Raw genomic sequence first — 21,697 nt, forward strand, 5'->3', positions numbered from 1 at the left:
ATGAGGAAGAGATCAAGGATGTTGGGCGTGTATCCAAGACGGTCAGGAATACGAGTAGTGTGTTGCACCAGTTGCTCTAGGTCATGGAGGATAGTAAAGTTGAAGGCTAGTTCACCAGGATGGTCACTGAAAGGAGAGGAAATCCAAAGCAAAAGGGTAGAGGGACAGAATGTGCTTCACTTTGGAAGTTAAATTGTCAAAGAATTTACTATAATCAGAGGAATTAGGGAAAGGATAGACAAAACAGATAAATCTAGTTAGAGAGTGACTATTGCGTCTAAGCCAGATGGTGAAAAACTAGGAAGATTCAAGAGCGTGGGTACGAGAGCAAGTGAAGTCGTTGCGCACATAGACGCAAGTTCCAGCTTTAGTACGAAAATGAAGATAGAGAAGGTAGGAGGGAACAGAGAAGGGGATACTGTCAGATGCCTCAGACAGCTGTGTTTCAGTGAAGAAAAAAAGATGAGGTTTAGTAGAACAGAGGTGGTGTTGTACAGAGTGAAAATTAGATCGAAGACCGCGAATGTTGCAGAAATTAATGAAGAAAAGATTAGGGAGGTATCAAGACATTTGAGTCGCCAAAGAAAGAGGAATTCGACCAGGGGACATTTCTAGTCCCCTCCCAGAATTTGACCCCAAAGCTGGATTTGGAGTCGTCATTTTATAATTTTAAATTAAAATAAAGAACGTGTGCGTGGAAAGTGCATGCACTTTTCTGAAATGAATGAAAGTTGTCTTTAGAGGGAAGGCAATGACTGCCCCCCTTAAGTTGTGAGACACAAAGGGAAACGTGCAGCGAGATCACAACTAGCTTAAATGGAAAGTTCACAGCATCCCTTAAACTAGTGTTATTAGACATCGTTTCGGTAGGTGTCTACTACCTCCTTGTAAGAATATATATATATATATATATATATATATATATATATATATATATATATATATATATATATATATATATATATATATATATATATATATATATATATATATATATATATATATATATATATATATATATATATATATATATATATATATACACACACACACACACACACACACACACACACACACTATAAACATAAAACTTTGTATTCATACCGCAAGCACAACACACTTGTTTGCCATAGACTGCACCTGAGGTACCGAGTACAGAGGAAATATAACCATGAAGCAGACTCAATTCTGCACCAGTGAATTTTCCCTAAAACCTCCAACATCTTTATTGGTTATTATTTTATTTAACAACTGGAAGCAAAGTATGGGAAGAATGTGTGTGTGGGTTTAAAAGGCGGTGGCGTAGCCTTAAAACACTTTGCCATTTGTCGAGTGGTTTAAAGTTACCTACATGTCACCATGATACCCAGGTTCTAGGTGGTTACACCCAAGATGAGCTAGGGTGGTGATATGGGCCCTAATATGGGTACCACTATAAATAAAATTGCCTGTGCCACTAATGGACGGAAGCTGAACAGCGCTTCCCATACACTCTTCAAGTGTGCCTACAGGCGCTATAGGCCTTACCGTAAAAAAAAAAGAAGAAAAAAAGTGAATAAGATGGTGAGTGTGGGATCGGGCACACGTTCATGGGTAGGTTCGAATCCAACCACGTGCCGTCATGACAATTTGTCATTTATTGAGCAGTTTAAAGTTACCGATCTTCACCATGATACAAGGGTGGAAGCAGAACAGCGATTCCCATACTCTGCAAGTATAACCTTAAAAAAAAAAAACATGGTACTTTGGTTTTAACCTCTTTCATTTTATGCTTATTATTGTCAATTTGTCAGATGCCCACATCATAAGTGAAATTTGAGAAATATGAAGAAACAAGAAATAAAGAAATATGGATGTATATGATAGTTCGCCAGTATGCGGTGTGTAGCCGTATCCAGCCATAAAAGAGATTAGGAAGGGCAGGAAGGTCAAAAGGAAACATTTAATGACCCAGGCCAGTTGACCCAGGGCAGCCCGGGCAGATATATATAGCCCAGGTCAGGTAAACATTCTGTGGTGTTGTTGTCGTTCTTGGATGTTGTTCATACCACACGTGGAGTTCACGTGAGCTTGTACTTGATTGGTGAACGGTACATTCTGAGGGGCGTGTTGTGTGGGTCAAGACACGCCCCCATAAGTTCCTGAAGGGAAATTGTAGAGGATTGGGGCAGAGAGAGAGGAGAGAGGAAGCAGAGAGGACAACCGCGGCTCTAAGCGGGCCACCCTCGGCTGCATAGCTGAGGGCGGCGTTTTGTACTTCATATATAACCAGTAAGTGGAGCTATAAGTTGCAATGCAGTCTTTTGAGGTAAATTAGAATGGAGGAGGAATCATGATAGGAGGTTTAGGTATTATGTGGTATTAGTTTATTATGGTTTATGTGTTTGTACTTTGGTTCATAATGACGTCGTTATATACTTGCGTTTTCATCTATGAGTAAGGGAATTTGTATACGGCTACCTACGTATGTGCATGTGTGTTGCTCTGACGAATAAGTTACATAACATATTTACTAGTGTGTAATTGTGTACGAAGTTAACGTGGTTCCATGTATGGGTACCAAGAGAAAGAGATTACTTGTGGGAAGTCACTTGTGTGGAAATATCAATATTTGTCATTATATTTCGGTGGTGTTACGTTGTCATTTTGTTGAACGGAGTCAGGTAATTATATGTGTATGGTAATATATTTGGTGGTACGTCACGTGGTTGCTTGCATTCATGTACCAAGTAAAGGTCATTCTTATATACGGGTAGCTGGGAAAAAAAGGGGTAATATTGTACGTACTACATATGAGATTTACTGATAAAGCACCGTGTTCAGATGTTGTAATACGTTATGAAGATATAGTGGATGATGTTTGAAGTGAAATCCATTTTGATGCGAGAATATGTACGAGATTAATGTAATTCTTAAGGATGTTGTAAGAGAAATTGTAGTAATTGCAGTGGAGAAGGCAACAGAAAGAGTTGTGATTGTTACTTGGCGCCGTATCGAACACCTTATGTATAGATATTATTTTTGTTAATTAAAGATAGAAAAAACCTTTGACTATTTATAGCCAGGAGCTAGAGAATTTGTGCAACGTCGTGCAACAGCTCGGATCACGACAAATTCATATGTTAGGTAAAATATTGTGATATTATCAGAGAACCTAACTGAATAGCTACTGTAATATGTTGATTCATTACGCACTGTTCAGTTACATGGATTTCTGTCTGAATGTGTCCGCACTCACACAGCTCCAGCGGCAGCCGTTGTCGTCTCCTCCTCTTCCACCTCATACTCCAGAAATATGAAAAGCGCGTGATGGTCCAGACTCCAGAGACACTGCATGTTCCCCGCTGTGGGGAGTCACCTTGTCGTGGTGGCGGGGCTTTTACCGTGGTCGGCAGTACCACCTTTTCTGATGGCTCGTCTGTCGTTGGAAAATTCGGTGACTGTCGGCTCGGTGGACCAAGTGCTCCCTATTCTTCACCATATGAATGCCATGTTGATGAGCTTATCAATATTTTCCCTCTATATTCAACTTTTTTTTTTTTTAACGAATCAGTCAGTCTATACCAGTATATGTTTTCTAAATCTCCTATTAACGGAGAGACGGTCACTGGGATGTTTTTGTTTAACAGAACCTTTGAGTTATATTATCTCTAGAGTACCTGAATGGGGCCTGAGTAAACTTAAGTTTGTCCATTGCCTCAATATTTGATTTCCTTTATCTATCAATTCGACACAATCTTCCAGAAATTTTATAACCTCATTGAATTCTCCTTATTTATACTAGATATATTCGTTCTTATCTTCAGTAGTAATTTATGGAAACCTGGATCTTCACGTCATTATATAACTAAAACAGCTTCTATGAATCCAGGTGTTTTACTAGAGCGTCTCCACTTATTTTCTTCGACCGATCCCCTGTTGAACACTGTCTTATCCGTCCATGTATGGAATACGTTTCACATGTATGGTGGTATTTCTCTCATACTGCAACGCTAAACGAAGTGGAATGAAAACATCTCCTTTAATTCAATAGGAAATACTTCGTAGATTACTTCATTGTTTTCACTTTTCTCCATCAGTGATTATCCTTTCAAGACTTTCTTTCACGTGTATGTGAGCAAAGAGTGAACTAAGTTCTTGGTATCTTTCTGTGCTTGTTCTGTGTGTGTGTGTGTGTGTGTGTGTGTGTGTGTGTGTGTGTGTGTGTGTGTGTGTGTGTGTGTGTGTGTGTGTGTGTGTGTGTGTGTGTGTGTGTGTGTGTGTGTGTGTGTGTGTGTGTGTGTGTGTGTTATTCCTGAGAAAGAAAAATTTTACATTAGCTTTATTGTCTAATATTTCATTTTTACTTTCAGCATTAACTGTTTACATAGATCAATATTTGAAATTCCATACTCACTTGTTCCAATGTTAATCCCGCTATGTATTGATCTGCTTTGAAATAATGAATTTAAAATTTCATTAATTATGTGATGTATGCAATAATACTTGTCCTACGGTTTTCATTATTAAGTTTGGTACTGCTAGCAGATCCATAATATAATCTGTTCAGTAATGAATTTTTTTCCTATTACATATGTTTTTATAGTGAAAAATAGTGTACAATAGCTATGTCAAATATCCTTTCATGTAAATCATTATTTTCAAGTACCTTTAAAAAGAACAGTAAAGTACCTTTAATACACCATGCACCAGGGTCAAGAGTCTTTGTTATGAAAATTACAAATATAATGGTTTGCTCATAAGTTATTTTCCTTTCAGGAAAATTAGCAATTGCTTTCATTTCCACTATCACCGTCTTCATCACTACCACTATCTCCATCACCACCACCATCACCATCACCATCACCATCACCACCACCACATCGCCTCCCCCTCCTTCTACTACTACTACTACTACTACTACTACTACTACTACTACTACTACTACTACTACTACTATAAAATAATCATTCTCCTATTATTATTCCTACAACTGCTATTACTACTACTACTGTTATTGCTGATTCTCCTATTACTACACCTCCTACTTCTCTCACTACTACTCCTATTCCTACTATTCCTACTTCTACTACTACAACTACTACTTTTTTCCGTAGATTGCCTTTGTGGCGTTGAGAATGGAGTTCGTATCGTTGGGGGTTCTGAGGTGTCTCCCCAAAATAAATACCCGTGGATGGTAGGTCTGAAAATTACTGGTGATACAGTTTACGGATGTGGAGGAAGCATTATAACTGACCGACACGTCCTCACCGCCGCCCACTGCTTTTTCTATCCAGATACCAAACTCCTGATTCCCGCTAGATTATTTTTGGTGGGCATCGCAGATCACAACCAGTTATCTACGGATGACGATGTGGATGGTGCTACCCGTCTCGTTGCAATTCAAAAATATGAAGTTTTCAGTAGTTATGATCCATATGGCTATGATTTTGATATAGCAATAATTACACTCAAGGATGCATTGAATTTTAAATTGCAACAAATAGGCCCCATTTGTCTCCCTAGTAACAACAAGAGCACATACGCAGGAGTTAAAAACGCTACTGCTGTTGGCTGGGGCCTTACAATGGAATCTGGAACTGAGCTGTCAGATGTTCTGATGGAAGTTCAGGTTCCCATCATCGACCAGGCTTCGTGTGCAAGTAATGTCGATGGTTTGACAGACAATATGATTTGTGCTGGTTTCAATAAAGGAGGGAAAGACTCCTGTGTAGGTGACTCTGGAGGACCCTTGTCCGTAGTGGAGGATGGGCGTCACATCCTGGTCGGTGCAACTTCCTTCGGTGAAGGATGTGCTCGGCCCCTTAATCCTGGAGTGTATACTAGAGTTAGCCAATTTCTCTCCTGGATAAGTGAGCATACACAGACTGGTAATTATTGTCCCTAATCATTTTCATTTTAAAGTACTCCGAATGATACTATATTTAATGCCATGCAGCTCTATTGTTCATATTCCTCTTACATGGGAATGTCATTGAATATTAGAATGCCTGTCTCGTGTGTACGTTTCTTTGCTTGAAGTAGACGAAAAATAAAACTATTTTCTTGTAAAACCTATTAATTGCTGGTAAAATTAAAGTGTTGTTTGCTTTGATATATTCATTGGTTAGAATATAAATAGAATTATAAGTACGATGGTCATGAATATTTAATGTTTATTGTTTCTTATGATCAGAACAATATTTCAGTGTTTTTTATTAACTTTTTTATGAGTGTCAGCCTCTCGTTGATAATAATATATTGTACTGTGATTCTGTATGCAGTGTGAAAGTAATTATTGTATCCTGGAAGTGTGCAACATTTTACATATCCATTTTCATTTACTTATTTTCTTATTTATTTATTTATATAATCATATTTTTATTTATCTTGTTATTTCTTTTGACACCTTTAATGTCAAGTATCTGTCACGACAAAGGAGTTCTGGGTTTGTTTTATTTATTTATTTTTTATTTTTATTTTTTTTTTTTTTTTGCTAGAGGGATATCTGGCCACGGGCAACAAATTACAAAAAAAAAAAAAACTCACTGTCATGCCAGCTCCCTTAAAAGTCACGTGAGTTATCCAAAATTCAAGAACAAATGTCATAACACCTCCCTCTTAAAAAAATCAAGTCGTAGGAAGATGTAAATACAGAAGCAAGCAGGGAGTTCCAGAGTTTACCAGAAAAAGGTATGAATGGTATGAATGACTGAGAATAGTTATCTCTTCCATTAGATTAGAGAGTTGGACACAATAGGGATCAATATTTATATATATATATATATATATATATATATATATATATATATATATATATATATATATATATATATATATATATATATATATATATATATATATATATATATATATATAAGAGATTCACTGTGTTGCCAGTTTCCTTAAAGATCATATGAGTTATCCAAAATTCAGGAACAAATGTCTTGATACCTCCCTCTTAAAAGAAGTCAAGGAAAGAAAGAAGATATTTATTCATTGTAGAAGATGGGGAGAGGAAAGTGTCACTGAGGAGGGGATAGTTGTCTGGAAAGTTGTATCGAGTTGAGAGATATAGAAATCTTTGAAAGATCAGAAGTCCGGCGCTCTTTGGCGACTCTGCGTGATCAATTGACTTACTGAAAGGTTGGTGTTCTCTGAGAAGACTTGGAAAAGTGTTGGGTGGTGTCATCAGCGCAGGAGTGGATAGGGGAAGAAGTTAGGTTGAGAAGATCATTAATGAATAATGATAAAAGTGTGGATGAGGGGACATAATCCTAAGGAACACCACTGTTAATAGATTTAGAGTGACCGTCTACCACGGCTGCAATAGAACGGTCGAAAAGTAATCTTTAGATATAGCTGCAGAGAGAAGGATAAAAATAGTTGGAGGGCAGTTTTGAAATCAAAGCTTTGTACCAGACTCTATCATAAACTTTTAATACGTCTAACGGAAAAACAAAAGTTTCACCGTAGTGTTTAAATGAGGGTGACAAGACTCATTAAGGAAAGCCTGAAGATCACCAGTAGAGCGACCTTTACGGAAACCATAATGGCGATCATAAAGAAGTTTGTGAAGTGATAGATATTTGACAATCTTCCTGTTCAGGATAGATGCAAAACTATTTGATAACCAAGAAATTAAAACTTTTTGGCGGTAGTTTGAGGGATTAGAATAGTCACCTTTTTTTTAGGAACAGGCTGAATATAGGCAAACTTTCAGCAAAAGGAAATGTTGAAGTCGATAGACATAACTGAAAGAGTTTAGCCAGGCAAGGTGCAAGCACGAAACCACAGTTTTTGAGAACAATAAGAGGGACCCATGAAGTGCATAAGCCTTCCGAGGATTTAAGCCAGAGAAGGCATGAAAAACATCATTACGAAGAAATATAATTGTAGGTATGAAGTAATTAGAGGGAGGAGGTGAGGGAGGGACAAGCCCAGAATCATACAAGGCAGAGTTGCTAACAAAGGTTTGAGAGAAGACTTCAACTATAGAGACAGATGTGATGCCAGTTGTCCCATCAGGATGAAATAAAGGAGGGAAAGATGAAGAAATAACGTTATTGGAGATATTTTTGGTCAGATACCAGAAGTGTCGAAGGGAGTTAGGGTTTCAGAGATTTTGACATTCTCTATTTATGAAAGAGTGTTTGGCAAATTAGAGAACAGACTTGGCATGATTCCTGGGAGAAATATAAATTTCATGAGATTCAGGTGATGTAAGGCTCAAGTACCTCTTTATCATATATAGCACGACAACAGGCTGTGTTGAAGGATCTTGGGGAAGGATTTGAGAAATAGGTAAAGATTCGCATATGAGATTGTGATCGGAGGAACTCATCGAAGATAGGGTAACAGCATAAGCAGAAGGATAAAGAGTTAAAAAAAATATCAAGAATTTTGGGCGTATATCCAAGATGTTCAGGATTACGTGTAGGGTGTTGCACCAGTTTCTCTGTCTTATGGAGGATAGTAAAGCTGAAGGCTAGTTTACCAGGATGGTCAGTGAAGGGAGAAAGCCAAAGCTGGTGGTGAACATTGAAATCTCTAATGATGGAGGTCTCCGCGAAAGGATAGATGGAAAGAATGTGCTCTCCTTTGGAAGTTAAATAGATAAGGAATATAATATAGTCAGAGGAGTCAGGGGAGAGATAAACAACACAGATAAGTTTGATATGAGAGTGACTATTGAATCGAAGCCAGATGGTGGAAAACTTGCAAGATTGAAGAGCGTGGGTACGAAATGAAGTCAAGTCGTTGTGCACAAAGGCGCATCATCAGCTTTAGAACGAAGATGGGAATAGAGAAAGGTTTCAGTTGTCTTAGACAGTTGTGTTTCGGTGGAGAAAAGATCAGATTTAGTAGAGGAGAGATTGATAATTAGATCTAAGACTATGAATGTTGCAGAAGTAAATGAAGAAAAAGTTCAGGGAGGTGTCAAAGGATTTTGGGTTGCTACCTGAAGAGTAGTCCGACCTGGGGACATTTCAAGTCCCCTCCCCAGAGGAGAACTGAGAGGCTGGAATAGGATTAGCCGTATTTTAATTTTGAATGAAAGGAGTGTGTCTGGTAAGTACATGTAGTTTTGTGAGAAGGAGAGTTGTCTTTAAAGGACAAGTAGTGACTGCCCGCTTGAGGCTTGAGACACAAAGGGAAACGTTCAGCGAGATCACAACTAGCTTTAATGGAAGTTTCACAGCACCCCTTCAACTGATCAGGACCAAAATTGGTCAGAAACAGAACTGATGCTATTAGACATCGCTGGGAGTAAATTATCGTTTCGGTAGATGTCTACCCTTGCGGGGCCGTTTAGCCTTACCAAGAGGGTCTCAATTATGTTACAAGTTACACACACAAACACACACACACACACACATATATATATATATATATATATATATATATATATATATATATATATATATATATATATATATATATATATATATATATATATATATATATATATATATATATATATATATATATATATATATATATATATATATATATATATATATATATATATCATATACACCTGCACTACCTGTAGCGAATGCTACACTCTCTACACCTGCCTCGTCAGCTGACGTTCTGAACCTCATAGCCAGTGACATCAACATTTCCACAGTAGGTAAACCGATAGTTATATGCATAGTGAAAGCCATGCACATAATGAACAACCAAAAAAAAAACGATAAAATAATTCAGTTACAAGGCCAAATATTATAACTGGAAAATAGAGTCACATATTTAGAGAATCAAACTGATGAAATAAATCAATATGAGAAAAGAGATGCAGTTATTGCTGGCGATCCTCCACTACCACAGGAAAACTCATGTGAGTACACTTTAGAAGTTGTGGTAAAATCTATCAAAGATAATCTGCGCATTAACATTACACAATCTGACATAAATGCAGCCCACTGGTTAGGATCAAGAAATTCCCAAAACACAAAAAGACACATTATATTCAAACTGCATAGTATAGAAAAGAAAACTGAAATAATGAAGGTATGTTTAACTGTAAAACCAAATGTTCACTTTAATGAAAGCCGGACACCTAAGAGTCGATCTCTGTTTAAGATCATTTGGGATATAAGGAGGCAACATAGGGATCTATTGCAGTGATATTATACATAATATGGGAAAGCATATGTTAAACTAAAGAACTCAAATAAGAAAGAAATCAATATTAGACAGGCATCCAATATTCAAACAATATGTAAATTCAAGATAGGCTATTGTAAAGAGATGACCATGATATATTTATTGATTATGAAGGATTTCCATTTATATGATAAGAAATGTACTTTCCCTACCTAACGTCTGACCTTGTCCTCCCTATTTTACCTCTACCTCACCTTTTCTGCTTTGTCATTACTTTACCTCCTATTCCTTACCTGTAATTTACCTACGTTTCTTCTCCATGACCTTGCCTTCCCTACCGCACTACAACTTTACCTTCCCTACCTCACCACAACTCTACCTTCCCAGCTCACCCTCCTTACCTTACCATAATTTTACCTTCTAGCTTCAACACAATTTTACCTTCCCTACCTCACTTCTACTTTATCTTCTTTACTTACCATTGTATTAAATATTTTACTTCACTATTTTACCTTCTCTACCTTGCCCCTACTTTAACTTTCCTTTCCTTACCTTGCACGTATTTCTAACAGTACCTTTCCGTCTTTAACCTTATTTCAATTTTACTTTTACGACTGTACTAAAATTTTACCATCCCTATCTCGTTACTACTTAACCTTCTTTACTTTACCTCCCCCTATCTCACCAGTATTACTTCACCACTACCTTTTAACTCAGCACTACTTTATCTTCCCTATCTTAATGTGCCATTGCCACATTCGCAATTGGTACTCTTGTGCTTTATATTTTCTACCATTATGTGTCGTATTTATTATGTTCATTTTGTATTGTTATCACTATTATTCACTTCTTTCACTCTTTCACTCGCACATTACATCTTAAAGCATAATTTACAACACTCAACACCTACTAATGTACCTACCCATTGATTTATTGTCTATATGTGTATGTATCTTTATTTCCTATAATTATCTTTTATACCTGGAGACAGTATAGAAATTTATTTTTCTGTATGTTATCTTTTTTTCTGTAGTTAGTTTACAGAAACAAGTACCTCGTGGAAAATTTGTACAGATCTTTATATGAAGACTATGTAGTGAACAGTGAATATGATGACTCCAAGCTAGAATTAAGTGCAATAGAATAAATCTCAGGTCATGAAGATATCAACTCACTTTCAAAGTACTTCAGTGTTGATGAATGTTCACTTCTCTGCTGTAAATCCATTAGAAAACAATTATTTATATTTTTTTCACATCAATGTTACATCCTTACACTAAAACTTTAATACTTTAATGGTAGTAAATTTTTCCTCAGTTGCCTAGCAAAACCACGCGACATTATAGCTATTTCAGAAACATTGCTTCAAGAACATACCAGACATTTTTATTCCATGGAGAGTTGTGACTCATTTTATTTAGTAAGAACCAATAGAGAACATGGAGGGATTACGACTACTATCTTTGCTAAATGTGAGTTAAAGGCAGGTATACAGGCACAGTTTAGTTTTATTAATTGTAATATTGAATATTACTCTATTCAAGTCAGATTAGAAAATTCTAAGCTTATCATCTCAGTCATATATCGGCCAAATAGTAACCATATTGCTGTTGAAGAATTTACAAATGTCATGATTGGCTTAAATAATATTTTTAGACTTAATAAATCAATCACAATAGGATATATCGACATCAATTTACTCAATCTCAACATATCTGGTAACTAGTATGTTTCTTAATACGTACAATGCAATCTCTAAATAAAGGTAGACCCAAAAGGTTCCCTTATAGTCCCACTCTTGATCAACCCTTACTCTTGGTTCACATCTTGACTAATTTTTTCACCTGGTTCCTTATCAAGTATGCATGACCACCTCCTTATCTTCATAAACTTAATTCACTGACTAAATACTAAAGCAAAACATAAGAATATCTTTGGAGTTACGAACAGCATTAACCATGAACTATTCACTGATAATTACAAAGGACTAATTGGGAAGAATTACTCACCCTATCAAACAGAATTGACAATTTCAAGTTGTTTCATGATATTGTTTATGGTTATTACAAGTGTTTCCCAATTAAAAACAAATATGTTTTATATAAAAGATTAAAACATGCTTGGCACACTACTGGTATACTGATCTCTATTAAACAAAAATGTAAACTATTCAAAATTTATAAATTAGGAACAATTACAGGTCACTCTTAAACAATATAGAAATGTACTAATGGGAGTAGTTTGATCAGCTAAAACTAATTACTACCGTCAAATCTTTATAACTTTAAAATCAATACAAAAAAAAAAAACATGGCAAACAATTAATGAGCTCAAAGGCAACACTCAAAATAGAACCAGTACTAACGCCTTCATTTACCAAAACACTTTGCTCAAACATCATTCAGACATTTCCGAAGCATTCAGTAATTATTTTTTCAACGTAGCACCAGAACTTGATAAGAACCTCTCATACTCATTGAAATGAATTCAGTAATGAAATGTCTTAGAAACAAAGATTCAGATGTATACGATATATCATCCTCCGTAGTCAAAAGAAAGTCAGACTTGTTTTCTCTTTTGATTGTAATATTGAATCAAACAGTTGCTAATGGTACTTTTCCCGCCATGCTAAAGCAGCAAATGTTACACCTATTCACAAGTCTGGCCCTAAAAATATACCGAAAAACTATCGACTCATCTCTGAACTCGATGTCTACTCAAAAATTTTTGAAAGCTTAATGAAATCTTATACAAAACAATATTTCCAATGAAAAAGCATTTTCAATCCTTCTCAATTTGAGTTAATGAGACGAAAAGCTTTAGATTCTTCTCTTTTTAGTTAAGCATTATTAGTGGAATTACCCCATAATTGTAAAAAAAAAAAAAAAACACACTCCATATATAAGCGGATAAGGCCTATGTACGTTAACAGTTGGATGAAATGAAAAAAAAGTGGCGGAGACAGTTCAGAACGCCGAACTTCATAGAAGCTGTTCGAGCTACAAAAGAGATGTGAAGTTTCAAATTTAGATTACAAGTAAAGTTAAGTGTCATTGAAGATAGATTGAAGATAGATGGGATAGTTGTCTGGGAGGTTGTGTCGTTTTAATGGATGGAAAAATCGAATTTTCGTGGGATTGGACACTTTTCTTTGCGGGAATTATAAGTTTTGCAAAGATCGGAAGTCACGCATTCTCTGACGTCCCAGTGTGATCTGCTTACTTCCTGAAGTCTTGGACACCTCTCAATATACATGGAAAAGTATAAAGTGGTATCTCTTCATGTCTTCTACTCCTATATTCATGCTAATTGTTCTTCTGCTCTTGCTAACTCTTTGGATCCCTTGCTCCAGAGGATTCGCTGCACAAAACTCTTATTTTTCTCACCCGTATTATGTCCACATCTCTAACTCTAGAGTTTACCAATATTCTCAGTCATTTATTTATTTCTCTGGTAAACTTTGGAACTCCCTGCCGGTTTCTGTATTTCCACTTCTTATGAGTGAACTCATTTGAGACAAAGGTTTCAAGACACTTATTTCTAGTTTTGTCTATCCCATTTAACTTTGATCGGGGACTATTGCATCAATATTTTTTTTATTGCATTTTCATTGCCTTAAGCCGGTTCTCCACCACCATGAAAAAAAGGAAGGGTTGGTAATGCTGCCTTTCACTACGTTTCGCCTTTTACAAATTGTATCCTCAGGTGCTAAAATACAATAAAAAATAACTAATAAAACAATTAAGAGACAAAAACTTATAAGCCATAACAAAGATATGTAATAATTGCAAAATATCTCACAAATTTAAAAGCACAAGGGACAAAGCAAAATACATTAAAGAGAAAGACAAAGCTCTAAGACTGATGGTACACATGCTAACGTATGCTATGGAATGCAATCAGTTTGCTCTGCTTCTTATGTATTTGATTTTTTTTCAATTATTTAATATATTTTTTATAGTTTATAAGTGTTAGTCTCTTAATCGTTTTCTTTACACATATTTTTTTTATTTTTATGTATTTTAGCACCTGAGGCCACTTGCAAATAGCGAAACGTCATTGAATAAATGAAGAAGCAAAAAATGGTGCATTCCTTTTCACTTCTATACAACTGGAATCGTTTCTGATACACACACACACACACACACACACACACACACACACACACACACACACACACACACACACACACACACACTCTGAGCATAAACATCTGTGATCATACCGCATGCATAGCACATTTGTGTACCACTGACTGCACCTGCAGCGCTGAATACCGAGGACACCTAACCATGAAGTAGCCTCGTTTCTGCAACAGTGAACTCTCACCTTTACTAAAACCTCCAACACCATGTATTGGTTACTCTTCTATTGAACAGTTAGAAGCAAAGAAGGGGAACAATGTGGGTGGCAGTGGTATTGACCACCACTTTTTTTTTTCGGTTTACGTCCGGTTCCCCTATTATATTAGGGCTAGGACGGTGCCTCCTGACAGAGGAGTCAGGAGGACTTTGGTTTTGGCATTTGGGAACCGTTACCCCGCGTGGATGCCCTTACTAACCTCGGCTCTTGAGAACCCTGGGGCCCACAAAGCGCGCGCGGTCCCACTGCACCAAGGTATTGACTACCACTAACCTTCCATTATCATCTCATCCGTGTAGGTATTTTTGCCTTAACTTCTTTCTTTTATGCGTACTATTTTCATTTAATCTTATTGTATATCAGATTTGGTATTGTGGTATTATCAATGTATTTATTTGAATAGTTACTGCAATAAAATGTTCATTCGTGACGCACTGTTCAGTGACATGAATTTCTGTCTGAATGTGTCCACACTTATACAACTGTTCCTCCAGCGGCAGCAGTTGTCGTCTTGTCCTTTTCAAACTCATACTCCAGACATATAAAAAGCATTTGATAGTTTAGTCTCCAGAGAAACTTATAAGCATATATATTAAGTTTATATATTGAGCATTTTCCCCGCTGTGGGGAGTCACCTTGTCGCGGTGGCGGGGCTTGAAGCGTGGTCGGCAGTGCCACCTTCTATGATGGCTCGTCTGTCATTGAAGGGTTCGGTCAGTGTCGGTTCCGTGGACCAAGCGCTCCCTGTTCGGCGCCATATGAATGCGATTTTGCGGCGCCTTCCGCTACCTCCCTCACCCTTCAACATTTTTTTAAGTAATCAGTCAATCTTTACCTGTAAATCCTTTCTAACTCTTCTATTGAGGAAGAGAAGGTCACTGTGGTGTTTCCGTTTAAGAGAATCCTTGACTTCTGATATCTCTAAAATATCTGAATGAGAGCAGAGCAAATATAGGTGTGTCCATTGCTTCCAAATTCAACTTCCTTCATCTATCAACTGGACACAATCTTCTACAATCTCCTTTGAATTCTTCTTATGTAAATTGAACATCTTCATTCTTATCATCAGTAATAATCTATGGAAACTAGGATCTTCACGACTTATCTCTAGCTAAAACAGCTTCTATGAATCTAGGTGATTAACTAAGTCGTCTCCACTTGTTTTCTCCACCCCCATCCCAGTTGAACAGTGTCTTATCCGTCCATGTATATATTGTATAGAATACTTTTCACATGTACTGTGGTGTTTCTCTCGTTCTGCATCTTAAAAAAAAAATGTGGGAGGAAAACATCGCCACTAATGTTATTGAAAAGTACTTTGCATTTAACTTCATTGTTTTCACTTTTCTCTATTAGTGATTTCAAGACTTTCTTTTCGCGTCTGTGCGAGCATAGTGAAAAAAGTTGTGTGTGTGTGTGTGTGTGTGTGTGTGTGTGTGTGTGTGTGTGTGTGTGTGTGTGTGTGTGTGTGTGTGTGTGTGTGTGTGTGTGTGTGTGTGTGTGTGTGTGTGTGTGTGTGTGTATGTGTGTGTTACTCTTGAGAAAAAAAATATTTGTACATTGCCTTTATTGTTTAATGTTATTTTGTTTTTATTTTGAAAAGAAATGCTTGCAAAGATCAGTATTCAAAATTCCTTACTATTTTGTTCCAGTGTTAGTCCCACTATGTACTGATTCACTTTGATATATTGCATTTAAAATTTCATTAATCATGTGATATATATATACTGATTCATTAATTATGAGATGTACATGGCGTATGGTTTCCACTATCAAGTTTGGTACTGCTGGCAGATACATGTTATGATTTATTTAAAGGTACAATTTGTTTTCTTTCCAGTTACACCTATTTCTACTACGAACAACATACACAATACCCATCTCAAATATCCCTTCTTGTTCAGCACTATTTGCAGTTACCTTTCATAAAATAATCAAGCACCTTTAGTGCACCATGCACCGATGTCGCGAGTCATTCATGAAAAAATTATCAATATTGGTTTGCTTATAAGTCATTTTCCTTTCTTTCAGGAAAACCAAATACTGTTCCTATTACCACTACTACCGTCTCCACCACTACCACCAAGACCACCACCAGCACCACCGCGCTTCCTCCTCTTCCTCCTTCTTCTACAATAACAACATCAACAACAATTAGTACTACTATTTCTACTACTACTACTACTACAACTACTACTATAATTATAGTTGATCCTCCTATTACTACTCCTACTACTACTACTATTACTGTTGATTCTCCTGTTACTACTCCTACTACTCCTACTATTACTACTACTATTACTGTTGATTCTCCTGTTACTACTACTACTCCTACTACTATTACTGTTGATTCTCCTGTTACTACTACGACTACAAATTCCGCAGATTGCCGTTGTGGCGTTGAGAATGGAGTTCGTATCGTTGGGGGTTTTGAGGTGTCTCCCAAAAATAAATACCCGTGGATGGTAGGTCTGAGAATTACTGGTGATATAGTTTACGGATGTGGAGGAAGCATTATAACTGACCGACACGTCCTCACCGCCGCCCACTGCTTTTTCTATCAAGATACCAAACTCCCGATTCCCGCTAGTTTATTTTTGGTGGGCATCGCAGATCACAACCAGTTATCTACGGATGACGATGTGGATGGTGCTACCCGTCTCGTTGCAATTCAAAATTATGAAGTTTTCAGTAGTTATGATCCACATGGCATTGATTTTGATATAGCAATAATTACACTCAAGGAGGCATTGAATTTTAAATTGCAACAAATAGGCCCCATTTGTCTCCCTAGTAACAACAAGAGCACATACGCAGGAGTTAACGCTACTGCTGTTGGCTGGGGCGTTACAATGGAATCTGGAACTCACCCGGATGTTCTGATGGAAGTTCAAGTTCCCATCATCGACCAGGCTTCGTGTGCAAGTAATGTCAATGGTTTGACAGATAATATGATTTGTGCTGGTTTCAATGAAGGAGGGAAAGACTCCTGTGGAGGTGACTCTGGAGGACCCTTGTCCGTAGTGGAGGATGGGCGTCACATCCTGGTCGGTGCAACTTCCTTCGGTGAAGGATGTGCTCGGCCCCTTAATCCTGGAGTGTATGCTCGAGTTAGCCAATTTCTCTCCTGGATAAGTGAGCATACACAGACTGGTAATTATTGTCCCTAATCATTTTCATTTTAAAGTACTCGGAATTATACTAAACTTAATGCATGGCATGCATCGCTCTTGTTCATATTTCTCTTACATGCTAATATCATTGAGAATTAGAATACCGACGTCTCGTGTGTACGTCTGCTTGCTTGAAATTGATGAAAAATTCAACCATTTTTATTGCAAAATATATTTATTGGTGGTAATATTAAAGTGTGGTTTGCTTTGATATATTTGTTGGTTAGAATATGAGTATAATATTACAAATACTTTAGATCATGAATGGTAAATGGTGTTTTTTTCACATGCTCATAACAATATTTCAGTGTTTTCATTGATTTCTTTCTTATAAGTATCAGTGTATCTGCTATAATCACATTATGTTGATGATATGTTGTATTGTGTTTCTATATATGGTTTAAAAGTAATTATTTCATCCTGAGTGCAACATTTTATTTATCCCTTTTTTTATATTTATATATTTATGTACGTATGTATTTATTCTATCATTTCTTTGGACATCTTGAATGTTAAGGTAGGAGTGTATCAGTCACGATAATGAGTTCGGAGTTTGTTTAGAAGTAGGTTTGACATTTCATACATGATCTGCAAGAATATTTCTAATAAGCTATTATTGCTTAGAAAAGAGATATATTTGTAAAACTTCAATATTATTTCATTAACACGTATGTTAGAGAAAGTACTTCAACCCTTGCTTCAGAAGGATGGTTAAACAATATTTTTACAAAGCCTGGAAAAGCAACGAAAAGGTAACGTGGCTGTCTATGTCAGACATATTTCAGTGTAGTACTAATGGTAAAAAAATAGTAATTGCAAGAAATAAGCAATATAGGTTGATAGCAAGGAGGGAACGCAATAGTATTAAGCAGGCCACCGTACACCGTTAGAGAAATTTGAAATGCACTATCACAGAATATGGTTATATGTGAGAGAGATTGCACTTTCACAGAATATGATTATATGTGAGAGAGATTGCACTATCACAGAATATGATTATATGTGAGAGAGATTACACTATCACAAAATATGATTATATGTGAGAGAGATTGCACTATCACAGAATATGATTATATGTGAGAGAGATTGCACTATCACAGAATATGATTATATCTGAGAGAGATTATCAGCTGTTTCATAGATGATATAAATTTTGGAAACAAAGATTGCCAAGTTGTGAGTGACGAAGAATGGAATTCGGGGAGATGAAGTGAGGTGTGACATAGAGGTCAGGCTGAAGACGGAGGTAATAAAACGGAGGTAATAAAACCTATTTGATATCTATTAGTGATAAAAGGGATATAAAGAGGATGACATACGCCAAATTCATTAATCAGAAAATGGTGAGTTCAAATTTAATAAAGTCACAACTCAAGGGGGCAGTCACAGCCTACCCTCTAAAGACAACTCTTCCCCTTCACATAAAACTACAAACATTTCCTACACATACACACACCCTTCACTTAAGATAAAAGAAAATGGTGAATTCATCCCCTTCTGGGGAGAGAACCACAAATGTCCCCAGATCGGACTGCTTTTTCGGTTTCCACTCAAAATGTCTTGACATCAACCTCAATTTGTCTTCATTAACTTCTACAAAATTCGTGATCTTAGACCTAATTTTTAGCCTTTAGAACACCCTCTTGTCTTCTGAACCTCATCTTATTTTTCTCACTGAAACACAGGTGTCTGAGGCAATTGACAGTTACCCCTTCTCTGTTTCCTTCTTGTTTCTTTACCCTCAATTTCGTTTCAAATCTGGTAGTTACGTCTATGTGCGCAACTACTTAATTTGTTCTCGTACCCACGCTCTTAAATCTTCCGAGTTTTCCACCATCTGGCTTCTACTCAATTGTCATTCTTTAACTAAAATATGTGCTTTCTATCTCTCCCCTAACTCCTCTGACTATAGTAAATTCTTGGACTATTTAACTTCCAAAGTGGAGCATATTGTCCCTTTACTCATTCGGGGAGATCTCCATCGATGGAGATTTTAATGTTCACCACCAGTTTTGGCTTTTCTCTCCCTTCACTCACCATCCTGGTGAACTTACCTTCAACTTTGCTATCTTTCATTACCTAGAACAACTGGTGAAACACCTTACTCGAATTCCTGATCATCTTGGAGATACGCCCAACATTCCTGATCTTTTCCTTTTGCTTATGCTGTTACCTTATCTTCAACGTTGGGCTCCTCCAGTCACGACCACATATCTGTATATTGTAATATTTCTCCAATCCCTCCTCAGGATCCCCAAGGCGGAGGTGCCTCTGGCGATTTGTCTCTGCCAGTTGGGGGGACCTAAGGGTGTATTATGCTGATTTTCCCTGGAATTATTACTGTTTTCATGCCAGTGACCTATCTCTGTTTGCTGAACACATAATAGAGGTAATACTGTCTGGCATGGAGGCGTACATTCCTCACTCTTCTTCTCAACCTAAAATCTTTTAAACCTTAGGTTAAATCAGCTTATTCTTGTACAATATATATTAGAGAGGTTGCCTGAGCCTTCCATCTCTTGAATGTCTTATATTTTATAATGCTCGGAATCATGCCAAGTCTGTTCTTCAACTCGCCAAAAAGTCCTTCATAAATAAAAAATGTCAAAATTTTTCAAGCTTCAACTTCCGTTCAAGACTTACTTAAGGCATCTAGCCAAACACATGTTCATCTTTCCTTCCTTTATTTCATCCTGATGGCACCACTGCCATCACTTCTATTTTTAAACCTAAACTCTTCTCTTAAACCTTTGCTAATAGCTCTACCTTAGATGATTCTGGGCTTGTTCCTCCTTCTCCTCCTTCCTCTGACTATGTCATGCCCTTAATTAAAATTCATTGTAATGATGTTTTCTATGTATGCCCTTGCTGGCATAAACCCTTGGAATACTTATGGACCTGATGGGGTCCCTCATATGGTTCTTAAATACTGTGCTTCCGTGCTTGCACTTTCCTTGGCCAAACTCTTCAAACTCTGTCAGTGGACTTTTATCTTTCCTTCGTGTCGGAAATTTACTTACACTCAACCAATTTCGGAAAAGGGTGACCGTACTAATCCCTTAAACTACCGTCCTATAGCTTTAATCTCTTACTTTTCTAAAGTTCTGGAATCTCTCTTCAATAGGAAGATTCTTAAAAATCTGTCACTTCACAATATTCTTTTTGATCGCCAGTATGGCTCCCATCATGGCCGCTCTACTGGTAATCATCTGGCTTATCTTACTGAGTTTTGGCCATCCTCTTTTAAAGATGTCGGTGAAACTTTTGTTGTCGCTTTAAACACATCAGAAGCTTTTGAAAGAGTCTGGCACAAAGCAATGGTCTTAAAACTACCATCCTAAGGCTTCTATCCTTCTCTCTGCAACTTTATCTCAAGTTTCCTTTCCGACAGTTCTATTACTTCTGTGGTAGACGGCCGCTGCTCTTCTTCTAAATCTATCAATAGTGATGTTCCTCATGGTTCTATCCTGTCAGTCACTCTCTTCCTATTATTTATTAATGATCTTCTCAACTTAACTTCCTGTTCTATCCACTCCTACGCTGAAGATACTACTCTACATTTTTCCAACTCTTCTCAGAGACGACCAACTCTTTAGGAAGTCAACAGGTCACACAGGGATGCCACAGAACGCCTAACGTTTGATCTTTCTAAAATTTCTGCTTGGGGCAGGGAAAACATAGTAGTACTCAATACCTCAAGAACTCAGTGGTTAAAGCGCTGGCTTCATAAGCCAGAGGACCGGGGTTCGATTCCCCGGCCGGGTGGAGATATTTGGGTGTCTTCTTTCACGTGTAGCCCCTGTTCACCTAGCAGTGAGTAGGTACAGGATGTAAATCGAGGAGTTGTGACCTTGTTGTCCCGGTGTGTGGTGTGTGTCTGGTCTCAGACCTATCCGAAGATCGGAAATAATGAGCTCTGAACTCGTTCCGTAGGGTAATGTCTGGCTGTCTCGTCAGAGACTGCAGCAGATCAAACAGATCAAACCGTTCCTCCATCCATCAACTAGACACAACCTTCCAGAAAATTATCCCCTCTTCTTCAGCTGTCGCCCTCTTATACCCTGAATATC

The 21,697-nt window shown here is 37.2% G+C and overlaps 2 protein-coding genes across 2 annotated transcripts; both read left to right on the top strand.

Moving 5' to 3' along the window:
- LOC123504419 (proclotting enzyme-like) lies at positions 1 to 6,367 on the top strand. The gene is made up of 3 exons (XM_045254929.1): positions 1 to 41; positions 3,243 to 3,416; positions 4,669 to 6,367. The coding sequence occupies exons 1-3, from the start codon at positions 1 to 3 to the stop codon at positions 5,885 to 5,887; spliced, it is 1,434 nt and encodes a 477-aa protein (XP_045110864.1). The 3' UTR covers positions 5,888 to 6,367.
- Positions 6,368 to 16,697: 10,330 nt separating this feature from the next.
- LOC123504420 (trypsin-1-like) lies at positions 16,698 to 18,069 on the top strand (the record flags this gene model as incomplete). Its single annotated transcript, XM_045254930.1, has 1 exon — positions 16,698 to 18,069. A coding segment is annotated over one exon (927 nt), but the record flags the coding sequence as incomplete, so codon positions are not given.
- Between the last annotated feature and the right edge of the window lie 3,628 nt (positions 18,070 to 21,697).

The sequence above is a fragment of the Portunus trituberculatus genome, chromosome 16, assembly GCF_017591435.1.
Source record: "Portunus trituberculatus isolate SZX2019 chromosome 16, ASM1759143v1, whole genome shotgun sequence".
In the NCBI taxonomy this organism is placed as follows: domain Eukaryota; kingdom Metazoa; phylum Arthropoda; class Malacostraca; order Decapoda; family Portunidae; genus Portunus; species Portunus trituberculatus.

Coding starts and splice junctions, on each gene's coding strand:
- LOC123504419 (XM_045254929.1), top strand. CDS start 1: ATGAGGAAGAGATCAAGGATGTTGGGCGTGTATCCAAGACG. Junction 42..3,242: donor TTGGGCGTGTATCCAAGACG/GTCAGGAATACG, acceptor GCACTCACACAG/CTCCAGCGGCAGCCGTTGTC. Junction 3,417..4,668: donor ACCACCTTTTCTGATGGCTC/GTCTGTCGTTGG, acceptor AGAACAGTAAAG/TACCTTTAATACACCATGCA.